This window comes from Bufo bufo, chromosome 6, assembly GCF_905171765.1.
Source record: "Bufo bufo chromosome 6, aBufBuf1.1, whole genome shotgun sequence".
NCBI classification, from domain to species: Eukaryota; Metazoa; Chordata; class Amphibia; order Anura; family Bufonidae; genus Bufo; species Bufo bufo.
This window is the reverse complement of record NC_053394.1, coordinates 402,150,461-402,165,099: the sequence shown is the minus strand read 5'-3', so window position 1 is coordinate 402,165,099 and position 14,639 is coordinate 402,150,461. Positions and strand designations below refer to the sequence as shown.

General features: G+C 42.6%; 2 protein-coding genes across 5 annotated transcripts; both read left to right on the top strand.

The window, feature by feature from the left end:
• Window positions 1-531: 531 nt before the first annotated feature.
• Window positions 532-3,460, top strand: LOC121005774 (gastrula zinc finger protein XlCGF53.1-like). Its single transcript, XM_040438540.1, has 4 exons — window positions 532-642; window positions 772-951; window positions 1,034-1,086; window positions 3,295-3,460. The coding sequence occupies exons 1-4, from the start codon at window positions 565-567 to the stop codon at window positions 3,458-3,460; spliced, it is 477 nt and encodes a 158-aa protein (XP_040294474.1). The 5' UTR covers window positions 532-564.
• Window positions 1,297-5,968, top strand: LOC121004511 (gastrula zinc finger protein XlCGF17.1-like). Of its 4 annotated transcripts, XR_005779721.1 has the most exons (4): window positions 1,297-1,350; window positions 1,677-1,779; window positions 4,181-5,459; window positions 5,582-5,968. XR_005779721.1 is itself a non-coding variant. In XM_040436776.1 (3 exons), the coding sequence occupies exon 3, from the start codon at window positions 4,246-4,248 to the stop codon at window positions 5,182-5,184; it is 939 nt and encodes a 312-aa protein (XP_040292710.1). In that variant the 5' UTR covers window positions 1,297-1,350; window positions 1,677-1,779; window positions 4,181-4,245; the 3' UTR covers window positions 5,185-5,968. The 4 variants fall into 4 exon arrangements, 3 of the variants coding, with proteins under 3 accessions (XP_040292710.1, XP_040292712.1, XP_040292711.1); XM_040436776.1 differs by having other exon boundaries at window positions 4,181-5,968; XM_040436778.1 differs by having other exon boundaries at window positions 4,178-5,968.
• Window positions 5,969-14,639: the final 8,671 nt, after the last annotated feature.

Sequence of the window (14,639 nt, the reverse complement as noted above, 5' to 3'; positions counted from 1 at the left end):
TTAAAGGGAATCTGTGAGCTCCAAAACATCCCCCAAACTGGAGTACACAGCCTGTAGTATAAGTGGTGCTGAGTCCGGTTATGTTCTTTTTATCTTCATAATCACTTGCAGTCCGACGCTGTGCTGTCACAAACCAGCAGTAGCATGCATTGAAAGGAGTCCTCTCTGAGTCCTCCCCATTATGTGCGGGAGCATGGCAGTCCTCTCAATGCATTTTAATGTTGGTTTGTGGGAGCACAGCATCGGAACGCTAGTGAGTATGAAGATAAAAAGTACATAACTGGACTCAGCACCACTTATACTACAGGCTGCGTACTCCACTTTGGGGGGCGTTTTGGAGCTCACAGATTCCCTTTAAATCCCCCAGAGCACAAGCACTGATGCTTCCATGGCTCCCTTCAGTCTCCTCACATGGCTGCAATGACAACATTTAATTGTATTTTACATGGAATTTTGTAGGATTTTCCATCGTCTCATCTTCTCTCCATTCAGGTTCCTACAATATAGGATCTGCTCAGTGGATATCTTCTATATAAGATTCTTCTCCTGATTGTCCAGTTGGGGATGGAGAGGGACAGGGACAAGATGGCGGAGAGTATAATAAATCTCACCCTAGAGATCCTCTTCCGGCTTACTGGAGAGGTGAGAGATTCTGATGATGTCACATTACATCATTTTATCTATGTTACTAACAGATGGACATGACTGGAGAGGTGAGGGACTCTGGAGATGTATGGAGTGATATTTATTACTGTGTCTCTCCATAACCAGGACTACACAGTAGTGAAGAAGACCTCTAATGAGCTCTGCCAGGGCCCTGTGTCTGAAGGATGTGGAAGAACCCTGAGCTCAATCACAGGGCCTCCACCTCACCCCCTGATACATGAGGAAATCAACAGAGAGAAGATCCTAGAGCTCACCAACAAGATGATTGAGCTGCTGACTGGAGAGGTGACATTGCTGGGAATGCTGGGACATTATACAGGAACGCTATGAAGGGATCTGGGTGATGACCGTATCATTGTGTTGTCAGGTTCCTATAAGGTGTCAGGATGTCACAATCCATTTTTCCATGGAGGAGTGGGAGTATTTAGAAGGACACAAAGATCTGTACAAGGACGTCATGATGGAGGATCACCGGCCCCTCACATCACCAGGTAATAGACATGACTAAATACACATGTCCTCTCATTATCTGTATGTAAGGAATGAATTCAGTCACTGGATGTGTTTCTTACAGTTAAGGAAGAGAGAAGAACACCAGAGAGATGCCCCAGTCCTCTTCTTCCACAGGATGGTTCAGAAGAACATCACAATGTCCCACAGGATGATCATGTCGATGGAGATAAGGTCTCATGAAATGTTCCCTATGATCTGTAGAAAGGCTGTGAAGATCTTGTGTTCAGTCTTGTTTTATCCTTGTATAATTAGAAAGGTGGAGATGGCAGGATTACAGCTGACCATAGATATTACATGTCGTCTGGATCATCTCACAGTATTCTGGTTATGGAGACAGATTGGATTTATACAGGAGACCTGCAGATATTTGGGTCAGATAACTCCTGCTGTCCGGTCATTTTGGTCATCGTGTTAATTACTGATCTTTTCTGGTCACATAAAACCTTTCACTTGACTTCTCCAACCGTCTGATGACTTCTACAATATTTATTTCACAGGTTCTGAATCCATTTGAAGATCTGAACATTATATATGTTACAGAGACAGATGTGAAGGGTGAGGAGCAGAGTATAGAGGACATTCCTACAGATAACTGCCCAGGTGAGTAGTAACCACTATATTCACTGGATACATTCTCTGCTTCCTAATAAACGCAACGTTTTAGCTCTTTAATTTGAATAATTTACGCATAATGGCATCCACCATTTTACATATCAAATTCAGTACAGTAATGAGCACACCAGGGCAGGAGGGATGAAGATGGAAGATCACATGTCCCTGGGCTTGCCCATAACGCCTTGCAGTCAGCCTCATAGCCAATGAGTAGCGATGTTATAGACATGTATATTAAGCAGGTATGTATAGTTAGGTAGATTAAATTAATTGATAGACAGCTTTTAGCCCTGGGGTTAGGACGGGGTGAGTTAGTGTACTGTGTGCCTGTTACATTGCTTGAGCTGTTCACATACATACAGACTCTGCTGCACGGCACATCAGTATTTAAAGATAGAGTACTCATTTTAATCATTTAATATGCAGAAACCAGCTAACAGCCCAATTAATATAAAAATAAATCTAATGGCTAAAAAACCCCGAAATCTAATGGTATCATAGTTGCACTGGACGCTGTGCAATTACCCATTTTTTTCTCAAAAACCTGTTGCAAAGTTCTCTCCTTTAATAATAATAGTGCCAAACCTGGTAACTTCACATTGTCTAAATAAGCTTCACAATCAGTCTATTTGAACAACAGAGTCATGGCCATGAACTATGGCCACCAATGGGTGAGGTAATGGGAAAACAAAAGACCCATGCCATGTCATCGGCAAGAGAAAATGTGAGCGGCTGTAGTAGTGCAAGGAACAGCAGCACATTCAGCACCAGACACCCTGACTGTGGCACTTTTAGTCGTGGTGGTGGCAACAATAGGGGCACTGGTAGCAGCTCTTGGGGCAAAAACAGAGGAGGAAATTGTGATGTGGGCCAAGAAGACCATGACATCACAGTCTGAAAAAAGTTGCGCAAAGGCATTATAAGGCCTCATGCACACGGCCGTGTTCCACGGCCGAGAGCGGTCCATGGTAACCCGGCCGGGATTCCTGCTGACAGCAGGAGCGCACGGCGTCATAGCAACCAATGACGCCGTGCGCTCCTGCTGTCAGCAGGAATCTCGGCCGTGGAACACGGCCGTGTGCATGAGGCCTTACTATGATGATTAGTGTTGAGGGAAATGTGGTTTTCGATCCGAATTTCAGGGAAAATTCGAATCGCTGCTGAGCAGAATTTCCTCGTGCTTCGTGGTAATAAATCGATTTTCCCTGAATGTCGGTAAAAAAAAACTTTAAAAAAATCATACTTTCCTCATCCGTTTGAGTGCGAAGATCCAGTCACCGCCATCTTGAAATCCCATGTGTGGTACCATGGCCGCCAATTTCACACTAGATCTTCAATTAAGATGGCCGCAGCCGGCTCTTTGCGATCAAGTGCATGAGGGAAATATGATTTATTTTAATTTTTTTAACCAGCATTCAGGGAAAATCACCTGATCCAGTTTTAAAATTGAAATGTCCACCAATTGGAAGAAGAATATACTCCTTATCCCCTTCTTCATTGTAGCAGCCAGGCTGCATTTACAAGCAGTACAGGGTGGTTGTTGTCATCATCATCAGCAGCAGCTACTGCTTCTCCAATTCAGACTCCTGCTCATTGTCTTGATCAGCGACATTTTAACTTGCTGGAATTCTACCATTCATATCCTGGACCATCTGTACGAGCGGCATAAAGTGGTCAATGATTACACAATGCACCAGACTGGAAGCATGTGTTATTTTGAGCTCAGGCAATGATAGCTAGTCAAGGACCTATGTCACATACTCACAGAAGCGACCAGATTTGTGAGTAGAGACAACAATGGCATCAATGATGTCATGTCCCTATCATTTATATTAGACCAAACGCCAATGCTGATTAAGCAAGAAATTGTAGAAGAAGAACAGATTCCACATCTTGCATGCCGTGTTTTAGCTGTTGGAGGCTCACAGGGATGAAATTTAATGGGGAAGTATGAGTAACTAAAATTGGAGGAGGAGTTGATGGTGGGGAATAAGGCTGACAGTCGTTATGGCAGATATGCTGTTAATGAAGATGCTGGCCACGACTAACTATCGTATTGCGCGGGGGAGAGGGGGCACACCACTGCATAACACTTGATGACTGGTTTCTTTGTGGTTCTCCATTAAGCATGTCACTAGAGAGAAGTTGAGATAGGCATGCTGAAATGTTAACCTATGAAGATCTTGACTTTAATACAAAAAATAGAAAACTTCAACAGAACATCCTGGTGGCCTACTATCATGATCTGTTTTCGTAGCTGGTTCAAAATGGAACATTACTCTGTGCTTTGCAATTTGTCTGGAAATTTTTATATAGAAATGTAATAAAATATCAGTGATGTTAAAGTTATCTCATTCAAATATAATAAGATTAGTTTTATTCTCAGCAGATGACTGTACCAGGAACTCAGAGGGATATCTGATATCTTCAGATCGTAAAACAAATGATCATGCTATGGCTCAAGATACATATGAAGAACATGCCTTTATCCCAAATATATCATCAGCCCTTCATGACAAAGGGCCATCATCTGATGCTTTAAAACAGATCCAAACTTCTGATTCATCACAGACTGTAACACAAAATAAAAGTCACAGAAGGAGTGAACATCCAAGAGCTCACACAGAGGAAAAGCCATTTTCATGTTCAGAATGTGGGAAAGATTTTAAATATAAATCACAACTTGTTATACATCAGAGAATTCACACAGGGGAGAAGCCGTTCTCATGTCCAGAATGTGGGAAATGTTTTTATCAGAAATCAAAACTTGTTTACCATCAAGTAACTCACACAGGGGAGAAGCCATATTCTTGTTCAGTATGTGGGAAATGTTTTACAGAAAAGTCAAATCTTGTTATACATCACATGGTTCACACAGGAGAGAGGCCATATTCATGTTCAGAATGTGGGAAATGTTTTGTCCAGAGACCAAAACTTATTAGGCATCAAAGAACTCACACAGGGGAGAAGCCATTTTCATGTTCAGAATGTGGGAAATGTTTCGGAGATAAATCAGATCTTGTTACTCATCAGAAAATTCACACAGGGGAGAAGCCATTTTCATGTTCAGAATGTGGGAAATGTTTTAGAAATAAATCGGCTCTTCTTACTCATCACAAAATTCACACAGGGGAGAAGCCATATTCATGTTCAGAATGTGGGAAATGTTTTAAGCAGAAAGTATATCTTATTATTCATCAGAGAATTCACACAGGGGAGAAGCCATTTTCATGCTCAGAATGTGGGAAGTGTTTTGCTCAGAAATCAGATCTTGTTAAACATCAGAGAATTCACACAGGAGAGAAGCCATTTGCATGTTCAGAATGTGGAAAATGTTTTATCCAGAAATCAAAACTTACTAAGCATCAACTTATTCACACAGAGAAGAAATAATTTCATGTTTAGAATGGTCAGCCCTTGCTGATCATCGAAGAACCCACACAAGGGAGAAGCCATATTTAGGTTCAGAATGTGGAAGTATTTTGACAAGAATTCAAATCTTGCAGCACATCAGAGACTTCACTTAGAGGAGAAACCACATTTATGATCTAAACGTGGGAAGCGTTTTACAAAAACAATCTAAACTTGTTAAACACTGCAGCATCCACATGGGAGAAGCCATTCATAGAATCTGAAAAGTGTTTTACAGATAAATGAAATGTTGTAATGTGGGAAATGTTTTACAAATAATGAGATAAATCACTATATCTTGTTACAAGAGAATTCACATGGGGAGAAGCCATTCTCATGTTCAGGATGTGAAAAATATCCAGAAATCAAATCTTATTAGGCATCAAATAATTCTCCCAGGGAAAACCATATGTCTGAATGTAGGAATCATTTTTACAGATAGGTGTTATGCATCATACAGGTGTCCCCCAACATGTTTCACTGCACTAAGCATCTACCTCCTTTCATAGCCTTCTGTGACTCATCTTAGGTGAACTGACCCCTCCTAATGATGTTACTATTGATGGTTGATCAAGAGTCATATGATCATACCTTGCTGGACTACAATGTGGTCAGGTATAGTGTGCTTTCCAGCGATCACCATACCAGAAGCGAGATGCGTTCCATTGACGTCAGACTGGAGGTTTCCTCGTTAAATATATATGTATTCCGCCTATAGAAACATCTTGAATGCTTTCTTAATTATCTAAAAATAAAACCTACTATTATGGCCATATTCATGTGTCGTGTAATTTGTGCATGTTACTGTATTTATAGATTCAGAAGTATAGCCACAAAAAATGGATTTCACTTCTTAATAGAAATTAATTATCATTGAATATTACTTATTTAGCATGGGTCAGATATGATACTGTCACGACCGTAGGCAGGGAAACGTGCTGCACGGAACCAAACCAAGCACCCACAGTAAAAACTGCAGGGACCTATTCACACTACTGTAACTTAACGCACACAGAGAATGGTCATACAGAAATGGGTCAATAGAGTACCAAATCACAGGACAGAGAGTGGTCAATAATATTCAAGCCAAGGGTCAAACCAGGTGAGAAACGGGTACAAAATCACTAAGCAGAAATAGAGGTCCAAGTCCAGCCGAAGCCAAATCCAAATAGTAGCATTCCAATAACACACGATAGCAACCAGAGCACAGCAAGGGAAAAAACTATAACTGGCAAGGGTGTATTGCAGGCAGATGGTTTAAATAGAGGGCTGAGTCCCTAGTTCAGAACCTGATAGATCCAGGGCCTAGGCGACCCATTGGAACAGAATACAAGCAGACCAGAGATAGGCAGGCTGAGCAGTGACTTAGCCTGCATCACAAACATACATGGGTGATACGAATAACTACTAATCTTCCCCATCAAGCATGTTCGGTCACATCACCAGGCGGTGTGGCTTAAGCGGGGAATCATGAGGGGGCATGGCCTAAGCGACGCACCACCAGAGGTAGTGGCCTAGGCAGTGCGTTTGACACAGTGCTGCCGTACCCGAGCCCCAGACTGCGGTGCTGGAACTCATACAGGTAAGTTGGTCACAGATACATTTGTTCATAGCATATCGGGATATATTGTTTTCAAATTAAATCTATAAGGCCTCATGCACGCGACCGTTGTGTGCATCCGCATCCGTTCCGTCATTTTTCACAGTTTAGCGGAGGTCCCATTGATTTCTATGGAGCTGTGAAAAAAAACTGATAGTCCTCCATTTTTTCTCTGTGTCCGTGATTCTAGTCCGTCAAAAAAATATAACCTGTCCTATTCTTGTCAGTGGAAAAAGGAGGACCGACCCATTCAAGTCAATGGGTCCGTCAAAAAAAACGGATGCACAACTGGTATGTCATCCGTGTCCGTTTTTTTCTACAAGACCTTGGTGCAATAAAATTACACTTTATTAACCTTCCTTTTTTTTCCCCTGTCAGACAAAAAAAAAAGGAAGACACAAGGAAACACAACTGAAGCAAAATCGGACACGGACCACCGAAGCCAAATCACTGACAGTGAAAAAACATTGTCGTGTGCATGAGGCCTAAGGGTAATAAAATATCATATGGACAAATAAAGTGCATATACAATGGATAGTCCACATATCTTCCTTTATTTTTTGAGGATCACCAGACATAAAGGAAAGTAAAAAAAATTCTAAGACAGGTTTGCCATGCAAATGATAGGAAAAAAACGGACACGGACGCGGATGACAATCTTGTGTGCCTCCGTGTTTTTTAGCGGTCCCATTGACTTGAATGGGTCCGCGAACCGTTTTCCGTGAAAATAATAGGACAGGTTATATTTTTTGGACGGACTGGAACCACGGACGCGGATGACAAACGGTGCAGTAGGCGAGTTTTCAACGGACCCATTGAAAGTCAATGGGTCCGCAGAAAATCACGAAAAACGGCACAACGAACACGGAATAAAACAACGGTCGTGTGCATGAGGCCTAAGAGGTAGAGGACGGCAGTAATAGTACCACACAGGTGTAAAGTTGGTAGAGATAATATTCCCAGATAGTATGTAGCATCTTTAAATATTTCTACTTGATTTAGATGAAATACCTTTATATGAAACCTTCATTTAATCCCATGGGACTCTTGGATTTTAACAGAAAGATCCACTTGGCCTCTTGGGAATCTGTCTCCTACTTTTACTGTATCAAACTGATGTCGATGGTATGAAGTGCTTGTGTAACATGATTAAAACTATACCTTTGCCTGAGTTAGTGATATTTCAAAAGAACTTTGTTAGGCAAATTAGGTCCAAATTGCCCAGGGGGGCGTCACCATTCAATGAACCCAAGCACACCTCTCTCCAGAGTCCAAACCCATACTTTTCTTTCTAGTCCGCTCCCTCCTCTGTGACGTCACATTCTTCTACCGAACTCTGCCTGCGTTGTTAGCGCTTGCCTTGGCCAAATCATACACAAGAGCAGAAACTTCCCTGCTGTGGGCATCAGACTCACATCACAGGGCTTGTAACCATAGAAACACCATCTTTCTCTATGTGATAAAGCTGTAGCTTAGTGATTAAGGGGCAGCCTTGCACTCATGGAAGTTCAAGTCCTAGTAGAAACTTCTATATGTTGTTTTTTTTCTATTGTTTTCTCTCTCATTTAACTTATATAAAAGGATACACTATAATAAAAAATATATATAATAATATAATAAGAAAAGGCCTTACTATATTGACAATAATGTTTTTATGCTTAGTTTATTCACTGGTTTATTCACTGCTGCAATATATGATCATAAAGAAACCAGCAATACATTGTCACGAGAAGGGGAATAGGGAAGGTGCAAACTAACTCCACCCATGCCCCTGTCCCTGCCTACTTGCACTTACCCGTCCTAGTTATCGGAGCGCAACTGGGCGGCGATCCCTAACTTGCGTAAGTGCGAAGAGACAAACAAGACAGACAAACACAAACAGGTTGAACTAGCAAAGATCAAAACCAGGAGGTCAAGGCGGTACCAGGGGACAGGCAGAGGCAGCTACTATACTATACTAATACCAAGCCAAATGTCAAATAGAAAATACACGAGGCATAGGACCTTAATCACAGGCAACCTGTGGCCAGCAGGCTGCTTGTTAAATAGGGGAGAGAAGGAGCCATGTGACGTGGCCAGCATCACATGACTCATCCCCCTCCAAACTGCTGAGCGCCGAATGCCCAGTTCAGCTCTCAGAGTTATCGCCGAAACTACAGGAGCGGAGGACGCCTCTCTGCCCCCCCTTGCACGTCCTTGCTCCGAAGTTATCACAAGGCACCGGGGGCACCGAAGGGAAGGAGCGAGAAGCCGGCGCCCTGTGACATACATATTAGCTTTTCTAAGCATAAAACATTGTTAATATATAACGATATAGACTTTTATTACGGGTTAAATGAGAGAGAAAACTAATCTGTATAAAAAATTCTGAGTCTCTCTCAGGATTCAAACTTAGGAACTCTGCTTACAAGGCGGACCACTTAACATTAAGCTATAGCATTACCACATAGAGAAGAATGTTTTAGAATGGTTAGAAAGCTAATAAATATTACTGGTGTCTTTATAATCATTTGTTGTGTCTGTAAACCAGTAACATGTATATTAGCTTCCTGAGCATATCTTAATGTGGTAAGGCTACAGTAAGAAGTGTATATAATATGTACATTGTAGGACACAGCTCTGCCCTCACCATGGTGATGTCTAGCCCTGTCAATCAAGGAGAGGGGTAAGTATGCAGAGCACAGTGGGTGTTACAAAGAAGTGTTCCATTGATTAGTGAGACTACCGTCATTTTATAGACAATCATGTTCTAATCATGTTGGCTATCTTATACATAAAATACATAAACTATTTAGCATATGATTAGTTATGCAGATTCTTGTTATGTAACTACATTGTTACTGTTTTGCTCCTAAAATTCTAAATTAGAACTTTTATTATTTTGTTAGTATTTTGTAAATCCACCTTTATCTTTCAACACTGCCTGAATTCTTCTGGACATGCTCTCAATCAGATTCAAGCATGACTCGACCAAAATCTGTTCCCTGGTATCTTCTACACGTTCCCAATGTTGGTTCATACTGGTCGACTCACTTGGGTACGAATACAGGTTTTCCGTCAACTCTACCCACAAGTGTTCAATTAGGTTCAGGTCTGGGGACTGTGGGGGCCAATCGAGCACTTCTACTTCCTTGTCACTGAACCATATCTTGCCAATCTTGACATATGCTTCGGATCATTCTCCTGCTGGAACTCTACGTCGGTCCTTTACACACCCATAGTACTCGAATGTACAGTCGTGGCCAAAAGTTTTGAGAATGACATAAATATTGGAAATTGGAAAAGTTGCTGCTTAAGTTTTTATAATAGCAATTTGCATATACTCCAGAATGTTATGAAGAGTGATCAGATGAATTGCATAGTCCTTCTTTGCCATGAAAATTAACTTAATCCCAAAAAAACCTTTCCACTGCATTTCATTGCTGTCATTAATGGACCTGCTGAGATCATTTCAGTAATCGCCTTGTTAACTCAGGTGAGAATGTTGACAAGCACAAGGCTGGAGATCATTATGTCAGGCTGATTGGGATAAAATGGCAGACTTGACATGTTAAAAGGAGAGTGATGCTTGAAATCATTGTTCTTCCATTGTTAACCATGGTGACCTGCAAAGAAACGCGTGCAGCCATCATTGCGTTGCATAAAAATGGCTTCACAGGCAAGGATATTGTGGCTACTAAGATTGCACCTCAATCAACAATTTATTGGATCATCAAGAACTTCAAGGAAAGAGGTTCAATTCTTGTTAAGAAGGCTTCAGGGCGTCCAAGAAAGTCCAGCAAGCGCCAGGATCGTCTCCTAAAGAGGATTCAGCTGCGGAATCGGAGTGCCACCAGTGCAGAGCTTGCTCAGGAATGGCAGCAGGCAGGTGTGAGCGCATTTGCACGCACAGTGAGGCGAAGAATTTTGGAAGATGGCCTGGTGTCAAGAAGGGCAGCAAAGAAGCCACTTCTCTCCAAAAAAAACATCAGGGACAGATTGATCTTCTGCAGAAAGTATGGTTAATGGACTGCTGAGGACTGGGGCAAAGTCATATTTTCCGATGAAGCCTCTTTCCGATTGTTTGGGGCATCTGGAAAAAGGCTTGTCCGGAGAAGAAAAGGTGAGCAGTCCTGTGTCATGCCAACAGTAAAGCATCCTGAGACCATTCATGTGTGGGGTTGCTTCTCATCCAAGGGAGTAGGCTCACTCACAATATTGCCCCAAAACACAGCCATGAATAAAGAATGGTACCAAAACACCCACCAACAGCAACTTCTTCCAACAATCCAACAACAGTTTGGTGAAGAACAATGCATTTTCCAGCACGATGGAGCACCGTGCCATAAGGCAAAAGTGATAACTAAGTGGCTCGGGGACCAAAACGTTTACATTTTGGGTCCATGGCCTGGAAACTCCCCAGATCTTAATCCCATTGAGAACTTGTGGTCAATCCTCAAGAGGCGGGTGGACAAACAAAAACCCACTAATTCTGACAAACTCCAAGAAGTGATTATGAAAGAATGGGTTGCTATCAGTCAGGAATTGGCCCAGAAGTTGATTCAGAGCATGCCCAGTAGAATTGCAGGGGTCCTGAAAAAGAAGGGCCAACGCTGCAAATACTGACTCTCTGCATAAATGTCATGTAATTGTCGATAAAAGCCTTTGAAACGTATGAAGTGCGTGTAATTATATTTCACTACATCACAGAAACAACTGAAACAAAGATCTAAAAGCAGTTTAGCAGCAAACTTTGTGAAAACTAATATTTGTGTCATTCTCAAAACTTTTGGCCACGACTGTACAAAGTAACTTGTCTTGTAGGATACTCACATATAGCTCAGCATTGAGACCAAGTATCAAATGCTGTGAAACAACCTTATACCATCAGACTTTCTCCACCAAACTTGACAGTTCCTTGAATTTCTCAAACCTTTAGCTCCCTTTTTCCTTGTTTCTTCCAGACCCATTTGCACCCATCAGAGCCCAGTCTATTGACTTTCGTCTCATCACTCCAAATCACCAGTTTCCAATCTTCTACTGTCCACTTCTTATACTTTTTTGCAAACTCAAGACAACAGTTCTTATGGCGGTATTGAAGTTGAGGCTTATTCACCTTTTTTCGGGCCACAATTCCAGACTTGTGTAATGCTCGTCGCACGGTGCTTGCATGAACGTCTGTGATCTCACTATTACGAAGCATACGAGCCACCTCCACTGCCGTGTTTGACACACCAGAACTGATAGACCTTGTGATGAGCCGACATGTTGACTCCGATATTGTCACGGTCTCTCCCGTGAAAGTGGTGAGAAGATCTAAGAGACTGGCTGCACGTGATCTGACAGCCTCTTTGGTTTCACTTGTTTCTGTGTTGTTGCTGTGTTGTTGCTGGTTATGACCACACCTCTTGTCTCAGGTGTACCTTAAGTGGTTATTCCAACTCCTCTATTTAGTCTGGTCTCACCCATCATGCTATGCGGTTGATAGCTCCTTTCTGGTTGTGGAAGTGCTGCTGTTTGGTTCTCCTCTAAGTTTCTGCTCGTCCGCATACCTCGGAGTTAAGTGTCTTTTTCCTATTTCTAGTTTGTTGTATTCTATGTTTTGGTATTAGGCCTGAGGGAATCTCCTGTTCCTTCAGTTTTGAAGGAACAGGTCATCTTTTGTCTTGACAATATTTCCAGAGTACTTTATGGTATGAAAGGGCTCTAGGTTCCTACGTATGAACATTCCTACCATCGAGGTCTGTTCATACTGATAGTAGTTAGGGCTCGGTTTAGGGATTCACTAGGTGGTGACCTTTCCCCGTTCCCTAGTTTCCAGGCCTAGTACCTTTTCCCTTCCCTCCTGTGTTTGGTGTGGAGTTTTCCACCCACACTGCGCCGTGACAGATATTTTGCCTGGACATCCTCCTCTTGACTTTGGAATGGATGGACGGACTTCATTGTGTATTCTTCCAACTGTCATGGCGCTCACATGATGCTGTTTGGCAATTTTCTTGACCGAGATACCACTATTGATGAGCTGGATGATGCTGTTTCTCTTTTCTTGGGAAAGCTTCTTCATTGTTCCACCACCAGGAGCAAAACAGTAACAATGCAGTTACAAGAATCTGCATAACTAATGATATGCTAAATAGTTGCAAGTCCAATTTATGTATGAGATAGCCAAGATGATTGTCTATAAAATGATGGTAGTCTCACGTTCAAACTGTAGTGGGTGGTGACATATGGAGCCTGAAAGTCAAAAGTTCAAAACATTGTTACCCTTTTTGCACGTCAGTGTATGGAGAAGAGTGTTGACTAAGTGACCTCAGCAGGCTGGTATGTTTTCTCTTTATCCCTTCCCCACATTTACTAGTAGGTTTCTAGTAAGCACCTTTCCTCCATTATTAGCAGACCACTATGGTGGGAAGGGTCATCATTGGAACCCATCCCTTTGTACCAGGGGGGTCCTTACTTTTGCTCCTCATTTCATTTTACCACAACTGGGCCTCCCTTTGGTATGTGTATTGCTATTACTAAGGTAATCGCTTTTTTCTGTCTGTGTTGTTTTTTCTGTTTCCAGTATATAGCTAATACAGTCCTGATCAAAAGTTTAAGACCACTTGAAAAATGGCAAAAAATCATATTTAGCATGGTTGGATCTTAACAAGGTTCCAAGTAGAGCTTCAACATGCAACAAGAAGAAATGGGAGTGAGACAAAACATTTTTTTAGCATTCAATTTAATGAAAACAACGAATAAACTGAAACAGGCTGTTTTTAAGCTGATCAAAAGTTTAGGACCACACCTCCAAAAAAAAACTAAAACCCCCCAAAACAGAAATCCAACTTCCAAACATGAACTCGAGAATATAGATATTGAACCACACTGGTTCTTGGCATCGATCGACGTGGAGGCCCTATATTCGTCCATTCCGCACGATAGGGGGCTTGAGGCTGCTACACACTTCCTGAGAGAGAGGGGCCAACAGTTCACCGCACACAACAACCTGGTTCTGAACCTATTGAATTTCGTCCTCCGTAGTAATTTTTTTCTATTTGACGGCCACATTTACCACCAGCTCAGGGGCACCGCAATGGGCAGTTTGTGTGCGCTATCTTATGCGAATGTGCTCCTGGGCTGGTGGGAGGAGACAGTGGTCTTTGGTGATACACCAAGACGGCACTCGGAGCACGTCGCCCTCTGGTCCCACTACATAGATGACATATTCATCCTGTGGAGCGGGCCAGAGGACGCTTTCACCGGGTTCGTCGACGAACTCAACCACAACAGTCTTAACCTTAGGTTCACCTCCGTCATTGTGCGGGATCACCTTCCGTTCCTGGATATTTCCATATCCAGGGGCGGCAGCGGTAGTCTACAGACCACCATCTACCGCAAATCCACGTCCACAAATTCCCTTCTCAGGTGGGATAGCTGCCATCCCAACCTGCTTAAACGGGGCACACCGGTTGGGCAATACTTAAGGCTTAAACGCAATTGCTCTGAAAAAGGGGAGTTTAAGCGCCAGGCAGACTACCTGAGAAGGCGTTTCCGTGAACGGGGTTACCCTGATAGGTCACTCAAAAAGGCCTATCAAAGGGCACGAGCCGAGACGCGTACCACCCTACGGGTTGTAGGTACTTTTGATTCTGCAGCCACCGGAATAAGGGAGATCCTAGGCCGCAACTGGGAGACTCTTCTCATGGATCCTGATCTAGCTGCAGTTTTAAGCCCCCAACCCTCTGTGACCTTCAGGAGAGGGACTAATTTAAGAGATAGGCTGGTAAACAGCCACTACAGTCCACCAGAGAAACAACGCACGTGTCTGGATAGCCCGGTTAAGGGCTGCTACAGATGTGGACACTGCAGCTTT

What these genes read in the sequence shown, in the direction of transcription:
- LOC121004511 (XM_040436776.1), top strand. Translation starts at nt 4,246, where the DNA reads ATGGCTCAAGATACATATGAAGAACATGCCTTTATCCCAAATATATCA.
- LOC121005774 (XM_040438540.1), top strand. Translation starts at nt 565, where the DNA reads ATGGAGAGGGACAGGGACAAGATGGCGGAGAGTATAATAAATCTCACC. An exon ending in TCTTCCGGCTTACTGGAGAG is followed by an intron (nt 643 to 771) that starts GTGAGAGATTCT and finishes CTCCATAACCAG; the next exon opens with GACTACACAGTAGTGAAGAA. An exon ending in TTGAGCTGCTGACTGGAGAG is followed by an intron (nt 952 to 1,033) that starts GTGACATTGCTG and finishes TTGTGTTGTCAG; the next exon opens with GTTCCTATAAGGTGTCAGGA.